Source organism: Calypte anna, chromosome 5A, assembly GCF_003957555.1.
Source record: "Calypte anna isolate BGI_N300 chromosome 5A, bCalAnn1_v1.p, whole genome shotgun sequence".
Lineage (NCBI taxonomy): Eukaryota > Metazoa > Chordata > Aves > Apodiformes > Trochilidae > Calypte > Calypte anna.
The window spans coordinates 25,582,321-25,595,151 of record NC_044251.1 but is presented as its reverse complement, the minus strand read 5'-3'; the positions used below and the strand labels follow the sequence as shown (position 1 = coordinate 25,595,151).

At 39.3% G+C, this 12,831-nt stretch overlaps 2 protein-coding genes across 2 annotated transcripts in view; one reads left to right on the top strand and one right to left on the bottom strand.

Annotated features, from left to right (window-relative positions):
• Positions 1-12,831, bottom strand: part of ZC3H14 (zinc finger CCCH-type containing 14) — a 977,341-nt gene that overhangs the window by 148,254 nt on the left and 816,256 nt on the right. The window lies entirely within an intron of this gene.
• The window catches only part of KCNK10 (potassium two pore domain channel subfamily K member 10), a 58,377-nt gene that overhangs the window by 18,594 nt on the left and 26,952 nt on the right, over positions 1-12,831 (top strand). Inside the window, exons 2-3 of the mRNA XM_008492302.2 lie at positions 4,323-4,651; positions 12,196-12,313. Of these exons, the coding sequence (XP_008490524.1) occupies positions 4,323-4,651; positions 12,196-12,313 (447 nt within the window). The remainder of the gene's footprint in view (positions 1-4,322; positions 4,652-12,195; positions 12,314-12,831) is intronic.

Genomic DNA, 12,831 nt, shown 5'->3' with positions numbered 1-12,831 from the left:
TCCGGTGCATTCAGTTGTAAGGGGTTTGCAACCGCCACAGCTCCAACTGCCGCCTGCTGCCCCGGCTGAGCTCTGCTCCCCTCTGCTTGGTGCTCAGTGAGAGTTTGGTTCCTTAATTCTCACCAATATTAACAGAAATCTCAGGTGTCTCAGCTCCTCACAGATGAATGGAATGCCTGCCTGTGCTGTTTGACAATGCATCAAGCGAGCGCAGGTAATGGGGTAGTTTTGGAGGTGAACAGCTGTAGAGTTCTATTTTGAAGCTTGCAGAAGCAAACAGGAGCTCAGCTTTGTTTCCCTAGTGGTGTCTTACTGGGGTTAGGCCTATGTCAAAACACTGCTGTGTTCCTTTGAGCATGGCTATTCCTTTGAGGTTACCTGTCTACTAACTTAGTGCATGTGAATGGAGATTAACCATTGCTTTCAATGAAGTAGGTTAGAACTTCTGTATCATTTAGCAAACACACATGGGTGAGAAATGTTCTGGGAAAAGCCTGCTTCAACAGCAGCTTGTTATGAAATAACACAGGTAAATAAAGCAGGGATAATCCTGCATTTATTGCAAATTCTCTTTTGCTCTAAATTTGTCCTAAACTATAACTTAAAATACCTCTATGAATCCAAGAATTTATGTTGTCCTTCAGTTTCTTAAACTGTTTGTATACTTGTCCATGCTGTTGAATTCCCATGACAGTAGATTATAGTGAAACTACTTGTTAAACTTCTGGAAGTTCACTTAGCATTTATGCTCATGTATTTGTTCAAAAACTGTACAAATGCGGATTTTGACAGGACACTCGTGTTAGAAAAATAAACACAATTTTATCTTTTACTAGTTGTTGATAGCATGATTTCACTTTTTGGAGAGCACAGGTTGATGGAGGCAGAGTTCCAATTAGAACTGGGGACTAACCCCACTTTCATTGCAAAGAGTGGAAGTGGAAAACCAAGTAGATGGATATCTATGCTGGTTTTCCAATACCAAACTGCTGCTTAAAATCTTCCCTGAAACATCTCCAGGATACTGATTGCAGTTGTGCCTTCTGCATAAGCTTTGTAAGAAGACCATCTCTATTATGCATCAGTTGATCAGGTAGATGCTTTAACAGACCCTTCATGTATATCAGTTTGTATAATAAAAAATGTAAGCATCAACATTTCTACATACACTTAGGGTAGCTATTACTAATTGCAGAAAATTAAAGAATTCCAATTCTTAGGAAAAGAGTTATTTTATTTTAGAGATAAGCAAGCCAAGCTCAGCAATCCATTGCACTGACACAATATTTATAAGAACATTTTATGTTCCCTACCTTGAACTTCCTATCTTGTTCTTAAATCACTACAACACATTTTCCTTTGAAGACAGAATCACACAGGCCATGATTTTACTGTAAAGCTGTTATTAACACTTTGCCAGAAGTATGATTTGAATAAGAAACAGCATTTATAATCGCAGAGAGGGAAAAATAACCCACAAAAGCTGTTTTAACTCTATGCTACAAGGCAATGCTTGGTAAAGCATGGCTAGAAAGCTGCTCAGAGGAAAAGGACCGGGGGGATCAGCAGCCATCTGAATAGTAGCTAGCACTGTGCCCAAGTGGCCAAGAGGACCAATGGAGTCTTGGTTTGTGTCAGAAATAATGTGGTCAGCTGAAGCAGGGAAAAAATCATCCCCCTGTGTTTGTCACTGGTGAGGCCACAACTTGAATATTGTTCAGTTTTGGGCCTCTCACTGAAAAAAAAGACACTGAGGTGCTGAAATAAGTCCAGAGAAGGGTAAAAAATCTGGTGAAGGGTCTGGAGCACAAGTCTTGCTAGGAGCATTTGAGGGAACTGGGTTGTTAAGTCTGGAGAAAAGGACACCGAGTTGAGACATTGCTCTCTACAACTGCCTGAAAGGAGGCTGTAGCAAGGTGGGGGGTGGTCTGCCCAGTAACAAGCAACAGGTCAAGAGGAAATGGTCTCAAGTTGCACCAGGGGACGGGATATAGAAGAAACTTTTTCATTGAGAACATTATTAAACACTGGAATAGGCTGCCCAGGGAGATGGTTTAATCACCATCCTTGAGGTGCTTAAAAGATCTGCTGAGGAATGTGGTTTAGCACAGAACTCCATAGTGTTGGATTAATGGTTGGACTTGATCTTAAGGGCTTTTTCAACCAGAATGATTCTGTGAATCTGCCATTGTCTCTTATGAATTCTGCTCTCTTCTTAAGATGAGAGACTTGGATCCTGAGACTATTTTGCTGAGTACTCCCAAGTGTGCAAAATCAGCTCTCAGTCGTGTAGATTTTCTGATGATTCACAATAAACATAGTAGTTAGTGGCTCCATCTAAAGTAATTAAGTGAATTGCATGGAATCCATGGAAGTTAATGTTACATGATTTACATCAGCTAAATCACTTCTGGGAATACTCAACTTTATATAGTAAGTAAGGAGACACGAATCAGATTTAAGATATTTGTGATTAGAGGAACAGGGGTTGTAACTGCTTCACACAACCTCTCTATTTTATATTTTCTTTTCTGCATACTTTTCTAATGTTTCCTGCTAAAACTCACTGTGTCTTTTACAATAATCCTTTTCTTTCAGGAGATTTAGAGAATCAAAAAATTTATCTCTTTTACAAAATATGTTACTTATTTCAAATACTGCCACACTTCTCTCTATCCCTCATTGTCTCTTCAAATTATTAGATCTTACATGAAATATATGTGAAGGTAAGAGAAAGTTTTAAGTTTCATGGCCCTTCATCCTGCCTAATAAGCACTGAGAATCATAATAATCTTTTAAACCTGAGCAGCTGTGTCACATGATGCTGCAAAACTGAGAAATGCACAAAAGGGATTGACCACTGAAGCTTTTCCTGGACCCTCTCTAAGCTATTTAGTGTCTAGAGCCTCCAAGTCATATATGAAAAGAAATATTAACTGTAAATGAAGAGTAACTATGTATTTCTGTAACATATTGGTTATCAAGTAGGCTGGAATCCTCAGTGCAATGATTCAGTGATGTATCATTTCTAGGAAAATGTGACTGTGATAAATAGCTGCATTCCTAAATTACTTACTATTACTTACTATTGGGAAGGAATCATAACCCACTTCAAACTCAAGGTGTAATCACATTGTATGATCAAGTTGTATAGAATCAGTTTATGGTGCCACTCTCATCAGATGTTTTAATTCCTCGAGCTTTAATTTCTGAGCCAAACAGCAGAGACATTTGGAAATAACCTCAGAGAGTCCAGCTAAAGTAACTGTATTTTAACTGAAATCTGATTTAGGTCTGATACAAAATAAATCAATCCAGTTTCAAAGAAGTTATAGGCCAGTGGCAGCTGTGCCATAGTATGGTTACAGCAGGGATTTGATTAAAAATAAATCTAGCACCTTTTTTAAAAGCCTGAATGTGATATAATTGTAGCAGTGGATGCTGAGGAATGCAGCCTCATTTTGTCATTGCCAACCCTGGCAATAGAGAGAGGGGAGGTGTGATGCTGAGATACCTGAATTATTTGGAGGCAAACCAGCTTTGATTTGGATGCCTTGGCAGCATGACACAGTGGTTGGGCTAATAAGTCTGGTTGGAAGTCAGAGCTTATTAGCTCTGATGTGCTGCTAGAGTCATGTGGGCTATACAGTGCCTCAGTCTCAAGCTGAAAGGTACATCCTTGTGCTTGATATGTTAGTTATTTTGACCTCAGATATCTAGTATGCTTTGGCTGAAGAACAATTTATGCTAAAATTTGTGAAGCTTCCAGGCTTTAAGAACTTCTTCAGAAGTTGTGGGTTTGTGAATCCATGTATATAAGATGGAACTGCTATGCTTGTAAGCCAAACAGCATTGCAGTTTGCAAAGCATTTTCTGCTTCTCTCAGTACCAGACCAGTTAGTGATCACAAATCTTAACATTTCAATTTCCTAGCATTATTAATACTACTAATATTGTGATTTAAGGACATAAATCACTGGCAGAGTCCCTCATCAAACACCACTTTCTGTAATTTATTTCAACTAGTCAAAATTTTAATTTTCTTGGATAAGTGGTTTTATGCATCCTTCTGAAATTCTTGCACATGCAAGTGGCATGTCCAGTTCTAGAGGTAACAAGAGAAACAAACCCTTGAGGTAGCTTTTATATGGATGGACAAAACACACACGGAGCCTTCCAGATGAGAAGAATTTCATCTATGTGAATAATATAGTTTATATGATAGTCTTGAAAAAAAGTACTTAGGAAAGTTGAATATGAAGATGTAGATCATACCCACAGGCATTTGATTTTGAATCAGATTTTTTTCCTTTGTGTTTCAGTGGCTGTTCCCTCCCCAGTGCCAGCTTGCGAACCTGAGCCCAAAACCAACGGGCATTACGCAGCTCCACGACTCTCCGTTGCCCCTCGAGCCACTGTCATCGCCACCATGGAAACCCCTTCTCAGGGCCTGCAGACTGTCATGAAGTGGCAAACGGTGGTGACCGTCTTCGTTGTGGTAGTGGTTTACTTGGTGACAGGAGGACTCGTCTTCCGTGCTCTGGAGCAGCCCTTCGAAAGCCGCCAGAAGAACACGATTGCCCTGGAGAAGGCCGACTTCCTGCGGGAGCACGGCTGTGTCACCCAGCTGGAGCTGGAGACACTGATACAGGTAGAGCTCATGAAGGAAACAGTCCTGCTTGGAAGTCAGGAGAAACAGCTTGGTGCTTTGTTGATCAAATGAGACAGCAGGGAACAAAATTGTTCACTGAGCCCTCACAACGGGCAGGCTCTTCATTTTAAATGAAGGCTGTCATTTTGAAGTCCAGGAGATAGAAACTGTCTCCACAACATTGTAAAGAAAGGTTAAATGTATTAGCTACAATAATGAAAAATGTGTGCAAAGAAAATCAGAGCTTAGTGTCTGGAAGAAATTTTTGAGAGAGGTGAAAGATTCCGAAGACATTTGCCCATCATCTGTAAATTTTCAAATGTGTTAAATCCCCAATGCTTCCTCCAGTATTAAACACAGAAACCAGGAGAGTGAAGAGAAAATGATAGGTGGGAATTTTGAAATGAATACTCAGCAAGGAATTCGGAACTTAACAGTGTATTAATTTAGAGGTTTACTGTGGCAAATTGTAGGTAAATGAATGACGATGAAGTATATAACTAAAAATAGGAAATAACTAGTGTATAAGAACTACCAAATTTTTAGTCTTGTCTAGTACGAAAATCTTCAGAATAAATATTGAAGTAAACAAATATCAAGTATGAAGGGATAAGTGGAAAATGGAATAACATGAAGAAAATGTCTATCAAATATATTTATCTTTCATTGTTTAAAACTCTAGACAAAGAAAGTATTATGGATCTTAAAAGAGTTCAGTAGAGTATCTTCTAAGATCCCATGTACAAACCGATCAAATAAGAAAGGTGAGGTATCTAAGGAAAATATTGCAAAATTGAATTCATCCTCTTATTTCAGACCTAATTTTTTTGTCTGAGCCTCCCAAGAGGACAATGTGTTTCATTCTGGGGTGTCACACCACAGCTCTGTTGTGATTTCAGGCTTTTTGAAAGAACACGGAGCTTTCTCCTGTATCTTGTGTTCCTCTACCCAATCGTGTTATATTCTGTAAGTGAATAGAATTTATAAGTTTAGCATTTCTTTTAAGAATCTGTTCCGTATCTCATTAATGTGATGAAAAAAGTATTCTCCCACTTTTCAGTCTAAAATTGTTCAGTTCTCATGTAGTTAGTCTTCCATATACAATGTCCATTGCCCACACGTGTAGGTAGCAATGCTCTTCTGCCTCTCCTAAGCAAAACAAATTCTTTCTGTTTCTTTGCAGATAGATGTGGGCTCTCCCTGCTTGTGCTCTGTGTTCACAGAAGACAGGTCAGTTCTGAGTCAGAAGCTGTGTACCTGTACCTTTGGGCAGCCTGGTACTGTAGCTAAGAAGCCAAACTTGCTTCAGCAGGAAGCGGCATTGTGCTGATGTGACTATACAGCTTTTGGATCAGGGCTGGCTTGGATCACATCCTTCATCTGTCTGCAAAAGACAGGTGAACATGTTTGGTTGGCAGGGTGAATTCTGTTCAGGGGTATTGGTACTGATGTCTTTCTCTTGGCAGTGTTGCAGAGATCCACAGTTCCTTCAGCTCCCTGTGCGCTAGCTGATTAAAGGATTTTTGAAAAATACTAAAAGCAAGAAGTTTGTATTCCCTTGATGGGAATGTCACTACATAAAAACCCAAAAACCAACCAAGCAAAAAAAACCAAACCAAAATGCTTTCCTTTCAAGTAGAAAGTAGAACACGTAACAGATGCAACAAGCAAAACACCTCAGCAGGATGGTAGACTCCGGTGTGCCAGCTGCAGAACAGATTCCTAAGTAGCCCCTGTTCTCTAGCCTACACTACACGACAGTTTTAATTCCTTATTTTGCACAATATTTTTCCTTCTTTCACCTCAAATGTGGAGACACTAAAATAAAAAAAACAAGCATACTGCATCATTAGAAGGCAGATACTCTGAACAAATCTTAATGTTGTCTTAAATAACACTAGGTCCTCAGGCATTATATGGGGTACCTGAAACTCATTTTGCAAAGCTAAATGGGTTTAGCAGCTTAGCATGGGAATGTCTTAAGACCAGAAGCTGTGAAATACTGAAACAGATTTGTCAATAAAGAAAAAGCTCCTTTGGGATCTTCTGCATGTCTGGGAGTGAAACAGGCTCCAGGTATGTAGTTGGGTATGCTGATATGGAAAACTCTGATACTCTGATTGTAACTGCGAGTAGAAGAACAACAGTGAACCACTGCTTGAACATGATGTCAGGGGTTAACATTGTGCTTTCGTGCCTTCTTTTTATGATCTGAAAAGTGACATCTCCCTGGCTGGCTCCAAGCATTTCTGCATTGCACTGAATGTTGCATCTGCCTTTACAACTTTGATTTCAGACTGATGTGGCAACCTCCACAGGACCTGGCTGGTCCTGGCAACTGCTATTTAGAATTAATGTTATTTGACTACCTGCAATAGGTACATATAACAGATAATTGCTCTCCAGAAGGAGACTAATGCTCTGCTACGAGGGGGCATCTGCATTGATTTAGGTGTAGATTTATTTATGAGTGTGATGGATTATACTATAAAAAACACCATCCACCCACCTGGGAATTAAGACATATTATCAGCAATTGCAGCAACTCATTAGAGTTAGCCTGTAAACTGAAAAGAAAACAGAGCTAGAAATAAGCTAGTCAGGATTACTGGCTAATTATGCTAGTAAGCATATTTTTATAGGCCCTTTTGATTAGTGTTCTGAATTACTTTTGCCCTGAGGGTAAGCAAGAAATGGAACATCCTGTAAAGATTAAGTTTTCAGCTGCTTCACAGGTCCACTAATGTTGTAAGGCAGCTTGGCTTTTCAGCATGTTTCCTTGTAAAATAAAGAGAATTTGGATGTCAGAGTTTATCAGATAGGCAGATATAAGTAAAAGATGGTCTTTCAAAGCTTATTACTTTTGATAGTGCCTAAACAAACATTGCTGGCCGTGGTTATTCGAAAATGCTATTGTGCAAAAGTGAATAAATGGGAATGTATAATGAAGATTTCTTAATTGCTGTACCAGAGCTGGTGAGAGTAAGTAGAAAGGTAGTGAGTATACAGGAAAGTTAATAAGAAATTAGACTTTAAAAGCTTCTTGCTAATGAGAAGCATTCTAATAATCATAATAGAGCAACATCAGAGCATGAAAGGCAATTGAAACAACTTTTTGTATGCCTGATAGGAATCTGCTTGGAAAAGAATTGTAGAGGGAGATAATCATTATTGGATTAGCATGATCTATGGAGAGGAATTAATGGTACTAAAAAAGGATGACAAGAATTTTCTTATCAAATTTATGTCCTTGGTTGCACACAAGGTAGATTCTCTGAGTAGCTCAGCACTGAAGAGTATTATGCTTGTCCTTGGAAAAGATTTGAATTCTAATGATTGGAGAAATGAAAACAAACAAACAAATTAAAACCACGAACAAGAACAAACAAAAACCAGACAGAAGCTTTTCTTTCCAGAGAAATCAGAAAAAGTCCATTTGGTTTCTGCCTCCCCATCAGCTGCAGTAGCTCTTAGCTGTCTTTTTGCCCACGGGCATAACTCTAGACTTTTGATTGATATAATTGTCCTAATTAGTGATCAAGGTACCTAATACATTAATGAAGTTTGGCGTGTACTCATGCATGCACTGAGGAGGATCAGATCTGTGAGTGTCTGAGCACAGTGAGGACCCCCTGGCACCTCAGGGAACAGGGAAGTGACAGCTGTGGATCCCACCACTGCCACCCAGGGAGCATGGCATCCCCCAGCACCCAGGCATCCCCAGCCCAGACTAACAGGCACCTTCCTGGGGATAGGGTAGGGTTATCCTCCCATGAATCAGGCCCCAGCTTGGTGCATCCTGTGTCTGGGAAGGCCAGGGCTGTGGGGATGGTGAACACGGGAGTGTTTTCATGGTGTCAGTGGGGCAGGGATGGTGAAACCCCCACATCCTGGTAGTTTCTAGTTGGTATTAGGAGAATACAAATTATTTTATCCATAGAGAAAAGATACTGTTTCTATCTTGTCTTGTGGGGTGGAATTCTTGGCACATGGTGAGACAAGTTAGTGTCTGCTTCACCTTTCTTTGGACTTTGCACTCCTATTTGTTCAGAACTAGGCCAGGGGTGGGCCTGTGCCTCACAGCTTTTAAATAGTGCTGCCTGAATATCAACAGGTGGAACTGATAAAGCCTTTTCCAGGTTGAGATAGAGGATGGATTGCACTCTCTTTGGGAATTCAGTTGTCCCACTGAAGTGTCTTGATACCGAAGGGGCTGAGAGTAAAATACATATCTATACAATGATGGGGAACCAAACTGAAAATCGTAACCAGAAACATTTTTTTTTTAAATAATGATGAGTACTTGGCTTTATTTGACAGTTTTGTCATTTCCCTCACTCCTATCTGCCTATTAATTTTAGGACATAACCATTAATTGAATGGCAAAAGAGGCAATTTCAGCTCTTTGAGGTATTCCAAGTTATTGCCTTGGCAATAACTGAATGGGTGGCATTTCAAAAGATAAATTACCATACATCAATAATTATTCATTAAAGAAGAATGTTTTTTGAATCAATAAAAACTACTGAAAAAATGTTGTGCACTGTACAAGTAATTCCTCTTCAGAAGTAAGAAGGGGTCAGGAAATGAGTAAGGGTGAAACAGCTATGGATACTTCAATGGCGTGATACTTTTGCTGATATTTCAATTATAAAAATACTAGAAGCTACTAGTTTAAAATGTCATAAGTGTAGATTTGCCAAAAGAGTTATTAGCACTCTGGAAGTTGGTTCTTTCCCTACTCTAAGATACCTCAGATAGCAGCTCTTCAGGTCATGCTGCAACACCTATCTGAAGTTTCACAGCTGGGAAACTGTTGTGCAATTTCATGGTATGTGTGAACTGGGAGACTTGCCAGTCCTGGTGTCCTTGCTTGAGTTTTGTGTCAGTCTTCTAGTAGGATATTTCCGTGTATCTGGACTTGTGGTGGTGGTAGTAAGACATCCTTCATTCACTGCAGGAACTGAAATTGCAAATTTAAGTGTAGCTAGCAGCAGGGGTGCTCTCCTCTTTCTGCTCCCTTAACTGTTCTCCATTGCAGCATGCAACATGCTATGTATTAAGAGATAGCTTTGGAATAGCTGGATATTTATAAATAAATCATGTCAATCAAGCTTTAAAGGAAAAAAAAATTTGTCCTGGAAAGAAAGCCTGAGAAACTCAAAGCAACTAAGGCAATGGGACAGTCCTTCACTTCAGGGGTCAGTACTTGGCCCTAATAGACTTGCTAAACTGTGTAAAATCAAATGTGATTAAAGTGTTGTAATTAGCTTGCTGCCATTCATGCACTCAAGGGTAAGGCAAGCAGCATTCCTTGGCAGAAGTAACGTGCTGGGGTATCTGACAGTGTGTCATAGTCTATTTAAACAGGCAACCTGTCATGCTAATTTACACTCTTCTGGGTAAATAAACAAATGGTCTCTGCTTTCACACCACCTGCAATATGCCAGCAACAGCTACAGAAGCTTTTTTGAAAGACTTAGATCCTAAACACTTCCTTTCCTTACATCCCTTTTTCTTGAGGTACGGAGAGATGCTGAGGAACCCTGGCTTTCTGGCTACATGAAATGCAACCAGTCCACTCTGGCTGTTTTGCTTATCCTGTAATTTCACAGTAGGTTTAGCCTGGCTTGAGGCAGCCCTCCTGTTAAAAAGGCTGTCCAGTACTGTTCTCTTTAGATATACCTGGCCTCTCTTCTTGCCCCACTCTTTTTCCTTTTTATGGGGCAATATGATGAATAACTAAAAACTGAGGAGTAGATTAGCTGAAACCAGCAAGAAGAAAAATTTGACAAACAGTTGTGATGCTGAAGTCAGTTGGAAATACAGACAAAGAATGAGTGAGGGAAAGTGCAAAGTGGAAGGAGAATTAAAAATGTGATAAAAGAGCCATCAGTAGGGAGAGGTAGATGTGTATCATGAAAGCTAGGGACAAAAGAGGTGTTCAATGGGTGTATTTAAAAGTCAGTATTAAGAGCACAAGACAATATGAGGTTATAGAGAAGACCAGAAGAGAAATCATAGACATGAACAGATGAGAAATGGGGCAGTGACAAAATAGAATGGTTATCTTGGTTTGCACATGAGTGTTGTACAAAAAGGTGAAATAAAAAGTCAAAGTGTAGATTCATAGATTGCAAGTCAGAGGAAAGAGAGAATTGGCTAAAGAATATGAATTGACTATAAGAATAGTCAAACCAATATTGTATGAATAGGTGGAAATTCTGTGTTGAACAAAGTCAAAAGAAGAGGTTGTAAGAGGCAGCACTTTGCCTCTCCAGTTGAGCCTGGCAATATTTTTATGAAATAACAAACTCTGATTTCTGGGGACAATATTTAGGAGGAGCAAATATTGGAGTGAGAAGGGGAAGATCTGGCAGCAGTGTGAGTAGCATGATAACAGCAACATAAAGTGAGGATGGAACAGAACAAGAGAAAGGCAAAGAGCTGGAAAGGCTAATTGGCAGGAAGAGAAGCTTGGTTCCTTTGGATTGGTTTTATGAAAATTAATATCAGTTGGTAGGAAAATATTTACTTTGAAAGGCAATCACTTCAGATGATGTTCCAGAGTGAGGACTGAAGTTCTCTATGATGGATAATAGATTACATGAGATTTACAAGCAACTAGAGAATATGTACCAAAGTGAACTTAAGGCAGCTCAGCTGAATGTGCCAGATGCTGATGAGAGATTTATTCCTATGCTTTATAGCTTTATGTCTTTAGCTCTGTCTTCCTTTGGGCTGTGAAGGGGCAGATGTGTATGTCCTCATGCTAAAATACGCTGCATTTTTAGGAGTTCCCAAGCAAATCTTCAGCAGAATGCTACATCTGCCCAGTTTGATTCAGTGCTGTGTGAGACACATAACAGTGATCTGGAAGCAGTGTAGCTACCACAGCTTCTGTCGTGTATTCAGTTCATTCAAGCACTAGGTGGAGGTCTCTGTACCACGCTGTATTTGTGGACTTGTGGCCTTGTCCTGTGTGGCAACTGGGAAGTCCTAGCTGATCACAAGGATGTTTCATGATGTTTCCATAGCTACCCTCTTCATTAATTTCAAAAGAGATATAGATATTCTATTTTTTCTTTAGTTAAACTATAAATAACCTAATCAATTATTAATTGCCTGGGAATTAAAGTCCTTGGCTGAGTCACTTCAGTTGACTTCACAAACATTTGTATTTACTGCCCTTTTTGATACTTCTAACATCAGTTATTCTGCCTGGGGAATTTTTCCTTTGGCAGTTATCGCTACAAGAATGATATTTATGGATCTCTTTGTGGTTTTGGTCCTCTTCTCAATTGCTTCTTGTCTCTTTTCACCTGTATATGCATTGTATATTTTTTCAATCTTAATAGCTATTTAATTCAGTCATAAATTCAGCTCTTGCGTGCAGAGTATTTTACTATACTTTGAGCACTTATTAAAAAATTTAAATCTAAGCTGTTCCAATTGTCCTAAAATTTGCCTTTGGAAGCTATAGTGACTTGCACAGAATATGGTAAGGCATGCATAAGGCTGATTTGTTGTCTCTTTTTTCACAGCATGCTATTGATGCTGATAATGCAGGAGTCAGCCCCATAGGAAATTCCTCTAACAGCAGCAGTTATTGGGACCTTGGAGGTGCCTTTTTCTTTGCTGGAACAGTCATTACAACAATAGGTATGGTTATTATTTCTCTTTTAAAATATAGAACCACACTGAACCCTATACAATGAAATAATTCGAGAAAGGTAGATCACAAAAAAAATTGTGTATTTCTCTCTGTTCTCAGAAGGCAAGCCTCAGTTGTGTAACAAGGGCATCGGGCCTTTAAGTAAATATTAGAACCTGTTTACATAGTTAGGGGAGAATAAGAATGCTGAACAAGTGGCACTGGTGTAGCTCAGGCTTTATAACCCTCTTATTCATGTGGTGCAGGTAGTCTTTTTTTTCACAAAAAAGTTCAAGAAGCAGCATGCAATGAAATAACTTTCTATGCTTGATGGGAATTTGAATTTTAATATTATAGATGAATTTACCCACAAGGAAGTCTTTGTTCCTAGGTCCATCAACTAATTTTGGCTTAAGCTCTAAAGTTTGATAAAAATCATTCTTCTCCTACCCTACACCTAGTTACTGGAAATATATAGGCATAAGTAGCACATCCTTTTTTCCTTCTTCAAATCCTTCCTTGCTTT